Source organism: Dipodomys ordii, unplaced genomic scaffold (genome assembly GCF_000151885.1).
Source record: "Dipodomys ordii isolate 6190 unplaced genomic scaffold, Dord_2.0 Scaffold50, whole genome shotgun sequence".
Taxonomy (NCBI): Eukaryota; Metazoa; Chordata; class Mammalia; order Rodentia; family Heteromyidae; genus Dipodomys; species Dipodomys ordii.
This window is the reverse complement of record NW_012267266.1, coordinates 9755001-9768157: the sequence shown is the minus strand read 5'-3', so window position 1 is coordinate 9768157 and position 13157 is coordinate 9755001. Positions and strand designations below refer to the sequence as shown.

General features: G+C 36.5%; 1 protein-coding gene across 1 annotated transcript in view; it reads right to left on the bottom strand.

Annotated features, from left to right (window-relative positions):
* Positions 1-3140: 3140 nt before the first annotated feature.
* Positions 3141-13157, bottom strand: part of Fbxl17 (F-box and leucine-rich repeat protein 17) — a gene marked incomplete at its 5' end in the record, with an annotated part of 467949 nt that continues 457932 nt past the window's right edge. Inside the window, one exon of the mRNA XM_013020319.1 lies at positions 3141-5951. Within this exon, the coding sequence (XP_012875773.1) occupies positions 5811-5951 (141 nt within the window). The remainder of the gene's footprint in view (positions 5952-13157) is intronic.

The following is a 13157-nucleotide window of genomic DNA, read 5'->3' as shown; positions in this document are numbered from 1 at the left end:
TTAGACCCTGGACTGGAAGAAAGAAAGAAAAGGAAGAAAGAAAAAGAAAGGAAGGAAGGAAAGAAGGAAGGAAGGAAGGAAAGGAAGGGAGGGAGGGAGGGAGGGAGGGAGGGAGAAAGAAAGAAAAAAAGAAAGGAAGAAAGAAAGAAAGTAGGAAGGAAAGAAAGAAGGAGGGAGGGAAGGAAGGAAGGAAGGAAAGATTAAGAGATGATATTTACTCTACTTGTAGATCTACTGGTCAGTTTAACAAAGTTTCAAGAATGTTGGCAGAAGACGTAAGATTCTTAGGTCCAAGTCAAAGGACCTTATTCCTTAAGATAATGACTGTAACTAGAAATCAGCATTTTGTATACAAGTCTGGAGAACCAAAGTCCGTAAAGAAATAAATATAAAAAGAAGTAGGCTGATAGCCACCTATGATTGTATTACAGGAGAGGATCCTTGAACTTTGGAAGCATGAATATATTATACCAGACAGTAAGCATGTCTGCCCTTTGCTATCGAGGGAGACACACTGTATCTTTGTAAGTTATTCACCACAAAACACTCCTAAAATAATTCAGAGCATAGTCAATGAGTACCTATGCGCTCAAGATATATAAAAATGACACGAAGATTATCTCTTAACAGCATTTTTAGGGTACTGAGTTTTTCTATCTATGAAAAGTTCAACTCTATATGCTTTTTTATCTTTTAGGATATTCTTACTATTTATCATAAAAGTTGTAGTGTTGGACATGGAGGTATGGTCTTTATAATGTGGTATCTTTACCACACTGGTAAAGTCCTTGCCCAATATTTGTGAAGTTGTAGGGTTTGATTCTCAGCAACCACAAAACAAACATAACTCAAGCACAAAAAGGAAACCAGTTGCAATGTTTTATGTTTGCTGCTTTTATAAACATAAGGTTTACTTTGTTGTTTTTGTGTGTGTGAGTGTGCTGATACTGGAGCTTGAACTCAAGATCTGGGCTCTATCTCTTAGATTTTTCCATTCAAGGTTTGTGCTCTACCACTTGAACCATAGCTCCACTTCCAGCTATTTGCTGGTTCAGTGGAGATAAGAGTCTCATGGGCTTTTCTGCCCAGGCTGGCTTTAATTTGTGATCTAAGGATCTAAGGATCATAGCTAGAATGAATAGGAGCATAAGTGGCTCTGACATGTTGATCCTATATCCAAATACGTTTCAAAGTGTCTTACTAATCTAATTCATAGATAATTCTCTTTGGGGTTTGGTTACCTAGGTATATATTCTTTTAAGCATATCTATCTGCCTGTTGTCTATTGATTTAAACAAATGACTTGTTCCAAAACGGGGACTGAAAAATCTCTCTGTCTCACTATATATATATATGTATATATACATATATATGTATGTGTATATATATATATATATATATATATATTCCAACTACTCAGAATTTGGTTTTTCCATTTTGGAAGAATATTTCTATGCTGGGCTAGAGCTTCAAGTAACATGTTAAATAGAAGTAGTAATAATAGTAAATAATCTTCTGTGTTGTGTAGGGAAAAAATTTTCTGATGTTTCAGTGTGGCGTAATGTCTCTTCTAGCTCTTTGTTAAAAACACTCAAACCAGGTTATCAATGTTCTTTTATAGTTTCAGTCTGGCAAGATTCTTTATTAGGGATGAATTGGAATTATCTTGTTTATTTTTATTGTCTCTACTGAGAAAGTCATATACATTTTTTCACTTTACTCTGTTCATACATACTATAGTTTCAATGCTAGTGCCTCTTCTTCCAAAGTTCAGGTAAAAGCTAAGAGTGGAGCCTTTAGGAAGTGATAAGGCCATGAGGGGAATCTTCCTTCACGGATGAGACCCTATAGAATATTGGTTAGAACTGGAATTAAGTAGCCCTTTAAAAGATTCCTTTTTTAATTCCAATGTTTAAGGTGGTTAGCATCTTGGAAAATGGGTTTTTACCAGCCACCAGACCTGCTGGCGCCTTGATCTTGCCCTTTCAAGCATACAGAATTGTGAGAAGTAACTTTCTATTGTTTATTACTTATCAAATCAGTGACATTTTGTTGAGCAGCAGGAATGAACTAAGGAAAGATGGCAAACTTACTTGAACATTTCTGTTCATAGTTTTTTCAGGACTTTTGCATTATATCCATGAATGAGACTGGCTTTTAGGTTTCATTTATACTATGATTGTGTGATTTTGATATTACAGTTAGACTTGCCTCACAGAATCTGGACCCACTGCAGTAAGGATTTCGCCTTACCCCATCATAAAAATATATCAAAGATACCAATGGTTTCCATGTTGCTAAATTCAATTCTTAACCCTTAATAGCAGCATATGGCCTGTTTGATTACTCTCTCCTCCTTGAAAAGTTTTCTTCACTTGGTTCTAGGACATCACATACTCTTACATTTCCTCTTCCTCTCAAGCCTATCCTCTTTCGTTTCCTTTGATGAATTTTCTTCATCTCTCTTGACTTCCTAATTTTGGATTGCCCAAAGGCACAGTACTTCTACCTCTTCTCTTTTTTGTCCAAATAATAGATGATGTACATAGGTTATGATTTCAGAGAGGTTTATGGCTTTGAATGCCATCTATATATCATTTCAAAGGGTCTCTGTCTTTTGAACTGAACTCCTATATCCAAATACATTTTTCAAGTTGAGGTCTTATGGACATCTGAAAATTAACTCCAAACTGAATTTGTCTTCCCCCTTCTGCCCATTATTACATACTCTATCCCGATCCCCTTGCTAATTCTCTCATTTCTTTTTTAGGATATGAGCAAATTAAAGGTGAGAATGAACTTCATTTATCTTTAAATCCCTAGTTCCTGGCATACATCTGCTATTCAGTAAATGTTATATTCATATATTTGATTCTGAAAATTGGAACAACTCACTTGTTTAAACCCACCAGGTTTTAAACTTATCTCAGAAATAACCAACCAAATTGGAACATCCTAAATTCAATCTTGTTTATCATTCTGGAGTAGTCAAATACACACACACACACACACACACACACACACACACACACACACACACAGAGTGAAACACGAAAGGGCCCAGCCTGCTGCATGCATTGTACCTACCCAGTAACAGGGGAGTCATGTATTGTCTCTCAAACAAAACAAAAACCACACTGCTTTGTTTCTCTTTTATTGCAACACATTGCAAGGTCAAAAGATTCACAGAAATATAGAAACTACAAACCAAGTGAATTTTCTTTATCCACTCAAAAAGACATTTAAAGACAAAGGACCAGAATTTTCCACTACAGCAATATATTTCATAGGCTTTATTCTGAAAATACTGTTGACATTTTGGAGAAGATAAAAAGCCCTGCATTAAATGTGTTCACATGTATTTATGGCATTCTAAGCAAAAAGAAGCTATATTGCCTAGAAAATTTATTTCAAGCCTCATTTCAAAGCATCTAATGAGAACACATTCAACAATTATCACAGGATCACTTGAGGTGATGCTTTTCTTGGCTGTTTTTATTTTTTTATTCCTTTTTTTATTTTTGAGATTAATGTTTTGAGGCTGGATATGACATTTCTACATATTTCTACAAATGTACCAAAGCAGTTTTCCAGGATATGTTGCATCAGGCGTTCTGGATTAGTCAACATTTTAGAGAGTAAGTGCAATCCCCAGCCCACCCCCACCCCCCACCCCCAAGCTAAAGCAGATTATAGTGCTGTACTTTAGATTCAAACAATACAACATTTAAAAGAAATCAGTTATACATTCTGAAACCATTTGACAACCAAACTGTTAACACTCCAAAGATTATTACAACTTTGAACTGAAACCATACCATCTATAACATAGATGGCTCTCCCTTTTTGTTTTCTTATTTAACTATTTAAAATATAGTGTGACATATATAAAAATTAAACTTTTGTTTATTCACTCAAGCTACTATTACTATACATACTTGCTTATAAATTAGTTTTGGGTTAAAAATCATTTAAAATTTTGTGAAGTAAGATTTATTTAACTGGTGGAGATATAGCTATGAAAATGATACATTTCAATATGTGAGAAGAAATGTAGTTTATTAATGGTAAAGTTTTTTTCTTACACACATTTGACTCCCTCCAAATTAAATTAGTAATCCATTAAATTAATTATGGGAAAACTATTCATGGTGCTTGCCCACTAGATTTTCTTAACTGATTGTGATTTTAAAAAATGCCACATCGGAAACATGTTGACACAACCAAAGGAAACAGTTGTTTACAGAAAAGGAGTCATTATAAATATGTGGGTGGAATTCAAATGTAAGGCTAATTTCTTATAGCTTGTATCATTTTAGCAATGTTGGAACTGATAAGAAATAAATTCAAACCTCACTATATTTGTTAAAGACCAAATAACATTTATGTCCACATCAGGAAAGAATAAATAGCAAATTCACAAGTCGGGTTTTGATTCTAGCTCTATTGTGAAAGGCGATCACTCTAGCTTAAAAAGGCTCCCTGCTGTCTCGATTAAAAATCTAGATGCAGGAAAAGTTACTTGAGCCTGAGTCCCTACAATTAATTAATTGTGAAAATGTGTGAAATCAAAACATATATTCATTTGCTGATAGGTACTGTCTTAACTGAAAGCTGGCAATCTTTAATTAAATGAACATACTTATTTCTGGCAAGTATAAATGAATCTTAATGATTAGATTTTCTAATTTGTCTTAACTCATACATTAGCTAGCAACGGATCTTTGCAGTAGCATTAAAAGGATTCAAATAATGGGAACATGCATATTTTAGAGGCAAAACAAATAAAAAGTTCAAAAAAAAGATTGTCTACTTACGTCTCACTCATTAATTATCATTGTGACTACTCTCAATGTCAGAAATATATTTTCATAATTATCAAAATTAACAAAATAATGAAATGATCTGTAGATTTTTTTATAACTGCACACCATTACTTACATTGGTGGCTTCAATAGGGATAATGCTAATATCTACATATCATTAAAATATATCCTAACCCATTACTATCTACAAAAATAAAAGCTAACACAATGTTAATGTAAAACCAACTAAAATATTTAGTACTCAACAGAATGCATTCGTAGAATAATGAATAATTAACTTTTGTGAGTTGGCCAGGGGAGTTCAGATTGTTGCCTTGGTATAAAAATTTACAATGGGCTTTATTCTCTCTAGTCCCTAAGTCACCCACCAAATAGCAAGTTGGCCACCTGTCGATACAGTGAGTTAGCAGTGGGTGATGTGTTCCCTTCATGGCCCAAAGAGAGGTCCACTGTCAGGAAAGGAAATGATTTACAAAGAAACTGTCCTGGTGTATATGTATACTCACAAGTGTGCAAGCACACGAGAGCTCCCATAACTACATGCGGATATGTCCTTGGAATTTTGAAGACTGGTTTCCTGGCTTCTAATTAGAGAAATTTCACTTCTGTTCTGGTCTCCCTAGTAAAAGAGCATCTTTTTTTGAGGGGCATCTCCCAAAGTGGGCAGAAGCTCAAAATCATCCATCCTTTTCTTTGACTCTAAAAATGTTAAAGTCCTTTTAGAAAAACAAGCGGTTGAACATAAAGATTAAAACATTTATACTTCGCATGACCTTCATTGTTTTTAAAGAAAACGAACCAGCCCACCTGGGAACAAATAACAGTGCGTTTATCCTATGTGTTTGCAAACAAGACACAGATACGCACACTCAGTACACACGCACACAGGTGACAGCTAGAACCTTTTTAAGAGATCCCTACTCCAAGCTCACACTTTTCCACCCTGCTAGATGATCCAAGGGGACCCATGCTGGGGCAGGAGTGTTAGGAGGAGGCAGCAGACATGTTGGGGGTCCAGCCCATCTGATAGGCTCTCTCCAAGGTCCTCTTGCAGTCCTGCAGCACAGTGCTGAAGGTGATGTGAGGGTACTGCTGCACCAACTGCTCCACTGTCACTTCGTTGACCTGCAATCAGAAAAGAACCACCATCACACTGGGACCACTGATACAGGCAGGTGCCCACTCCTGCACACGGTGCATAAGAAGCCTTCTCTTTGTTCCTTCTTGCCAGTATTTCTCCTTTTTATGGATCTCTGACTTACCAATGGTACATTTGCCCTTCTGGGTTTTCTTTTAAGACATGACGTCAATAAATCAAATGTAGCTGGGCAACATTGGCTCAAACCTGTAATCTTAGCTACTCAAGAGGCTGAGATCTGAGGATCACAGTTCAAAGCCAGTCCAGGCAGGAAAGTCTGTGAGACTCTTACCTCCAATAAAACACTAGAAAACCAGAAGTGGCACTGTGGCTCAAGTGGTAGAGCACAGACCTTGAGCTGAAGAGCGCAGGGATAGTGCCCAAGCCCAGAGTTCAAACCACACGACAGATCCCCCCCCCCAAAAAAAAGAAATCAAATGTATTTTCTAGAAGCATAAATGTCCATGATTTATCAAGATCTTAATAACATCCATTAAAAATCTAGCTCTTGAGAGGTAAGGAAATAGAAGGACAGTGTTGTGATCACATTTGACTTCTTGGTCAACACAATAGCCTTTTAAGACAAATATAGCACAATGGGGAGAGAGTACACAGGATTCCAGATAGAAGTGCAAGGAAAATGTTTATTTTTCCTTCCCTTTAAATGTTAAGGCATTGCAAACTTCAAGTCCCTTTGTGAAAAGGGCTGAAATGTGAAGAATCAATAATTAAAACATACATGGCTGGCAGGTCAGTGATGGCCCCAATAGACCTTAACCATCAAAGATACCACCTTGATTCTTGATTAGACAAGGCAATCAGACAGGCCTAATTAAAACTAACACCTTTACAATTGCTGTGCTGTGAAGGGATTAATTTGTCAATTATTTTTAAGCTGATTGCAGTTCATATCACAGAACTAGACAGCTTTCTTCATCCTTTAGATAAATAAATGATTAACCTAAGAACCACAACTTTTAGGTGGCTTTATTTAAAATCTTTATTGAACACTTGGGCATTTTCAATTGCATCAATATTTCACTTTTCCTGAGTAAGCTATACTGAAGTGAGTCTAAAGGAAGGTATTTGTGATACATGTACGTGTTTAAAAAGATCAGGATCACCAGAACGAAACTTAAAATACCACCAAACCCTTGCTGTTTGCTTGGAAAGAATATGTAAAAGAGAGATGATCATAAAATCCATTGTCTGTGCTTCTCTGAAATAACAGGCTGCTTTGTGGGTGGTCTGGAAAAATAAGTTAATTATTTTCTTTGGGCAGTGTTGGGGTTGAACAAAGAGCTTCATACTGCTAAGATGGTTCTATACATAAGTCATGCCCCCCAGCTACTTTTGGCTCTAGTTACTTTTTAGACATTGCCTGAGGACAGCCTAGAGCTAATGTCCTCCTACCTATGCTTTCTGTGCAGATGGGGTTATAGAGATGAACCCACATTCTCAGCCCGTTTGTTGGGATGAGGTCTTGCTAATATGTATTTTTTTGTTTTTGCTTGGGCTGGACTCAAATTGTGAACTTTTCCAATCTCTACTTCCCAAGTAATCTAGATTACAAATTAAGCCACCATGCCTGGCCCCAACTTTTCTTCTTTAGATGGGATTTTTGCAGCATAACCTGTAAAAACATGTTAACAATATTTAGGACACAGGATTTCCCTAAGAATTAAATACCTAGTACAGCAAATGACAAGCAAAGCTTCCTACTTGGTAGCTGTATTTCAGGAGGTATCCAATAAATAGTATTGAATGCAATAGTTAATCATTCATGTGTTAGAGGAACCTACTTCTATGGTACCAGTTAATATACATATGACATATTTCAAAAATAACATTTAACATTAGTTATAATGTTCAAACTAAAATAATAACAGGTCAAACAGTAATCTTCAGAAACAATTTCATATATAAGAAGAATCTGTCTTCATGCTCTTTAGAGGAGTTGCCAGAATTTTTCCTAGTAACACAGTCCAGTCATGAAATTCTCCCTTTTCTTTTGCTGGTGGTCTCTGTACTGGAGCACAGTTGCCTTTTTCCCTTCTGCCATCAACACACATGAAAGGTGCAGGTTTCACTAAGAGCTGAGGTCACTTTATCAGAGACAACACCAGAGAAATGTGTGTCTCACTGCAAAAGAACTAAATGTATTTGAGCAACTTAGCATCTAACATACTAAAAAGTAGGAAGAAAGAAAGAAAGAAAGGAAAAGAAAAGAAAGGAGAAAATCATTGAAACCTACCATAAAGTCAGAGAATATTTTCTATGTCAATCTTTTCCAAGATATAAAACAAACTTTACAACTTCGGGGAGTGGGGGAGGAAAGAGTTGGGGAAATAGGGAGAGAAGGGATGGTAGAGGAAAAACAGAGGAGGGGGTAACAATGCTTGATATGTTCTCAATATTCATATAACTGTAACTTCTCTTTATAGTATCTTTACAATAAAAATGTTGTGCATAAGGTTGATAGGCAAATTGTTTTGCAGAGACAATATGTAAAAACAGAAACTATCTCTGTAATAACTTGTTTAAGAAGAGGCACATAATTTACCTTAAAACCTGATACAGAAAGATATGGATTTATGAGGTGTATACATTAGGCAATAATTTTCACTTTCATCAAGACTTCCTGAAGAGTTAATTTATTTCATCAGCTCCCCTTATATATTTTATGTATCCTTTGATATACCAAAACTCAATTTATCTATTTCTATTGCATAAAGTAAGGTACACACCATTAAGAATAGAGATAATTTTGTTAATTCCTAGGTTGTAGATAAGAAAAGACAAATTTTCTTTGTGTAGCTGTATGAAAAACAGCACTGGCAATCCTCTGTGGTAATGCTATGTCTTCTGAGCAATTCTTTTGCTAAACTGTGCTCTATAAATTCTAGAAAACAAAGCAAAGGGGAAATGCAAATATTCTATTTGAATGCTTTGCTGGGTATGAGTTATTCATGGGAAAATACATATGCTCACAAGTTTACTATAGGAAAGGTTCTTTTACTTTAAATGTCTCCTAGTGATACAGTGTGACAATTTTTATATTAAAGTTATGTTTTACTTTTTAAATTTTTGATTATCCTTAAGTAGTTGTGCAAAGGAGTTGGCATTTAACAAAACAGTTTATGAGTACAGTATAACAGTACAAATTATGCTCACTTGGTCTCTGTATAGACTTCATGGTTCTTAGATGTTGTAGATGTGTTCAGTATAAGACACTAGGAAGGTTCAAGTCAGTTTTACACCGACATACACATTTCTGTAGACATTTTATCATGTACAACTCTACTTGCTTTGAAGAAAAGTGTACACAGCTCATAAAATGTATGCAATATTAAAAGGAAGCACAAAAATAAAGATGATTTTAAAATTTTCCCATTATTCCTAGTTTTCTGCATTCATTTTCTTTATCTCTTGCTTAAACTATCAATGGCAGCTCCTATCTGAGACATGAGATTAAAAAAAAATGAAGTATGTCTTCCTAAAGAAATAGTCAGCTGTGCCATTTGAAGAAATTACAGTGATTAAATAGAAAAAAAGGCATGTGCCAGAGGTTTAATATATATGTATGCATATATATATATATAAATATATGAGATTGGATTTCATAGTTCTCACCAAAGACTACCTAACTATCATTTGTGTTTTCACAATTATTGAAAGTCTTTCTAAGGTAGTAGCAATTTGTCTAGTATTTTAATCTATTTTGAGTTAACACCTATTAGCACTTTTGGAAAATGTGCAGCAAATTGCTATGTTAATTAAGGTAAATGACAAGGTAGTTTCATCATATTGCTGCTGCTGAGATGGAGGAGTGAGGAGAGTACCTTCAGAGTTTTAGAGATTCAGTTGTGCTAGTTTACCTAGACTGTCATTCCTTGTTAACAATACTTTCCCAGAAAATTCCAGATCAGTGTAAATCTAGGCCTGAATTATCTTCTCAATGATACCTACTGTTAACACAACATAATTTCATCTAAAACTTGTTGAAAAAAACTATTGATTTACATAAAGTGACTTGAATTTCCACATTCCCTCATGTTAACAACAGGACATGTTTCCTGCCAGAAGAAGAAATGAGATATGACAAGAATATCTTAGGTCATAGCTAAGAATAAAGCCCACGAAGTAATTTGTTCTCTAATGGAGAAAGTTCCAGCACGGTTTAAAATGCCAGAACAATAAAATGTACTAAATGATCCCAGACTGTAAGTTCCTTGACAACAGAACTATTTTAGTCAGCTCTTTGTTTCCCACCTTATTCACTGCCTGGTATATTCTTATCTCAATAGAATACAGAGTTTTTGTTTACTACCATATCCCTAGCATCCAGAATATGCCTAGCATATGGTATGTACTCAATAAACATTTGCTGGCTAAATTAATGAGTTGTTCAATTAACATATTTACTTACTTTGGGCATGGTAATGGGGACTGATCTCAAGGTCTTGCCTTGGAATTCTACCATTTGAATCACACTGTCAATCCTTTTAATTTTTTTTTTGTCAGATAGTATTTATGCCCTAAATGGCCTACCTCTGCCTTCCAAGTAGCTTGAAATCAGATATGCTCCACTATGCCTGGCTTGTTCGTTTATTGGGGGTGGCAGGGGATAGTTCTGGGGTTGAACACAGGGCACTTGCTACAGAGGTACTCTACCACTTGAGTCAGATTCTCAGCATTTTTGGCATTTTCATGTAGGGTCTTGCATTTCTGTCTAGGACCATGATCCTCCTATTTACAACCTCCCAAGTATGTAGGTCATAGACTCAAACCACCATGCCTGAATTACTGATTGGGATGGAGTCTTGCCAATTTTTTCCCTTAGATGTCCTTGATCCTCCTCATCCCCATGTACCAAGTAGCTGGGATTAGTAGCAGGGATGGCTAGGTTTAAGCCATGGTGCTGGGACCTTCTGGTTTGTTCTTGTGAACTTTTGCCAGGCTGGCCTTAAACAATAATCCTTTAATTTCTATCTTGAGAGTAGCTGCATTAGAAATTGTGGTGGTAAGTTCACAGTGTTCCTAGACTATTTCAGCAATAGTGGTGCAGTCTCTAAAGTCTTGGCAGTTTGTAGCCCCAAACTCCTTTAACCCACTGAAGTTGATGCTTGTGGTAATTCTGTGGCTGCCATTTTTTCCATCAGACCTTATCAGATGCATCTTTCCAGATACTTTCCCCTGGAATTTGCCGAAAGTTTTTACAAGAGAACAAAGCAGCTCATAATGGTGCTGGGGTCACATGGTTATCAAGCAACTCTCATGAAATGATTCAACTGAACTGTAGACTGATAGCAGCCCTTTTTATTATGCATCAAATGATCCACAACACTGGTTGTACACTGAGGGCCATGTAAATAGCTTTCCCAAACTGCAGGATCCCACACACTTCAGAATATGTGCTACTTTAGCTTACAGCATCCATAGCCTACTCAGGGCTCAAGACAGCCTAACAGATTTGAGGACTTTGTGGCATCTTTTGATGTCACAGTTATCTGCTGGCAGACAGATCTATGGGTGAGTCTCCTGACTCAAAGCAATGCTATTCCTTCCCTCTGATTCTTGTGACTTTCAGAAGTCGACATGGTTTTACACCTATGTAGGAGCAAATGGAAATCAGAGGAGCTTGCTATTTGTGGTTGGTTCTATTCTTTCCCTGTGAAACATGAAGCAGATAGAATAGTTTTGGGCTATGAGGAATTATCCATCTGAACTGTTTCACATACCTATTGATAAACACATAGAACTAAGATTTCTTGTAGTTGGATATATTCAAGATCTTTTTTTCTTCTCCATCATGATTTATTTTAGTAAAAACACTTGAAAGAGTTGTTGAATTTTTATCGCAGTGCGCAGAAAAGCAAAAGAAAAACATATTCCCATTTCAGTGAGGATGGGAAAGGAATAATATTCAATCAACATATATTTTCCAGACATCTGAGCACTAATGCCTTGTAATATAAATAAGCTGTAGCCTATACCAGCATTGATATTCACCTAGGGTCACAAAGATAGTAACTGGCAGCAAGGGTTTGAATTCAGGACCTCAATACAAAACAGAACAGTGTTCTTTGCTTTGAACCAATTTCCCTAGTGCCCGGGTAACATGGTTGTTACCTGTGGAGTAGAACGAGTCAGATCCAGTAAAATGTTTACTGACATACATTTCCAAATGTTAAGAATCATGATATAACCCCTGCTTTCACTGTATTTGATGTTGGTATAATTTGTGGAAGGGAAGGGAAAAAACAAATCGTTTAAATAGGGATACAGGTGGACCCATTGCAACAATGAGATGTACAACTACTCGTTACATTGAAAACAAACTTTACAACTTTGGCTGGGGGGGGAAGAAGAGGGGAAGGGGGAATATGGAGGGGTGGAATATGGAAAGGGATAGGAAGGGGAAACAAAGGAGGAAGCAACAATGCTTGATAAAAAATGTACTCATTATCTTGCCCATGTAATTGTAACTCCTCTGTACGGTATTTTCATAATAAAAAAATTTTTTAAAAAAGAATGATGATTGAACTTGGCATGTAAGTACATTACAAAGCCCATGATAATCTTGTCTCTACGAGATACTCTCTCCTGAAGCTATGATGGGAACATAATGAAGGGCCAAGTGTGACCATGTCAAAATAACACTGCTTTCCTTCCCATCTCTCTCCCAGCAGCATGCTTTTGCTTGCTCTAGTGGTAGAACAGTCAGCAAGGTGGATGTGGTCCCTGCCCTCTCTGAACTTATCACCCTGAAAGGAAGACTGAAAATTACAGCAGCAACAGCCTGGCCTCACAAGAGCCCTCTTGGGAAACTGAAGTTGCCATGTAAGGAGGCCTGGAGCAGGACTGTGATGTCTTCCAGTAGTGTTCACAAGAGCTTTGTAAAAGAGAGATTTAAATGGACTCCTGAAGAACAAGGAGGTGTCAGCCTAGGTACTGCGTGCATTAAATAGATAAATAATAACAAAGAACCAAGAAGCCGGATCAGGAGCTAGACTAGAACTAATTAGTCTTTGAAGGTGTAAACTATTTGGTGGGCTATGGTCTCACCTGAAAATCTCAACTATGTAACTATAACAGATTCTTCTTTCATAGGACTCTGCTCTAAGGAAGGGAGGGGCAAAGAAAAATGGATCCCTCTCTGCAGGTGGGAAGAGCAAGGTGCCCACAGTGTA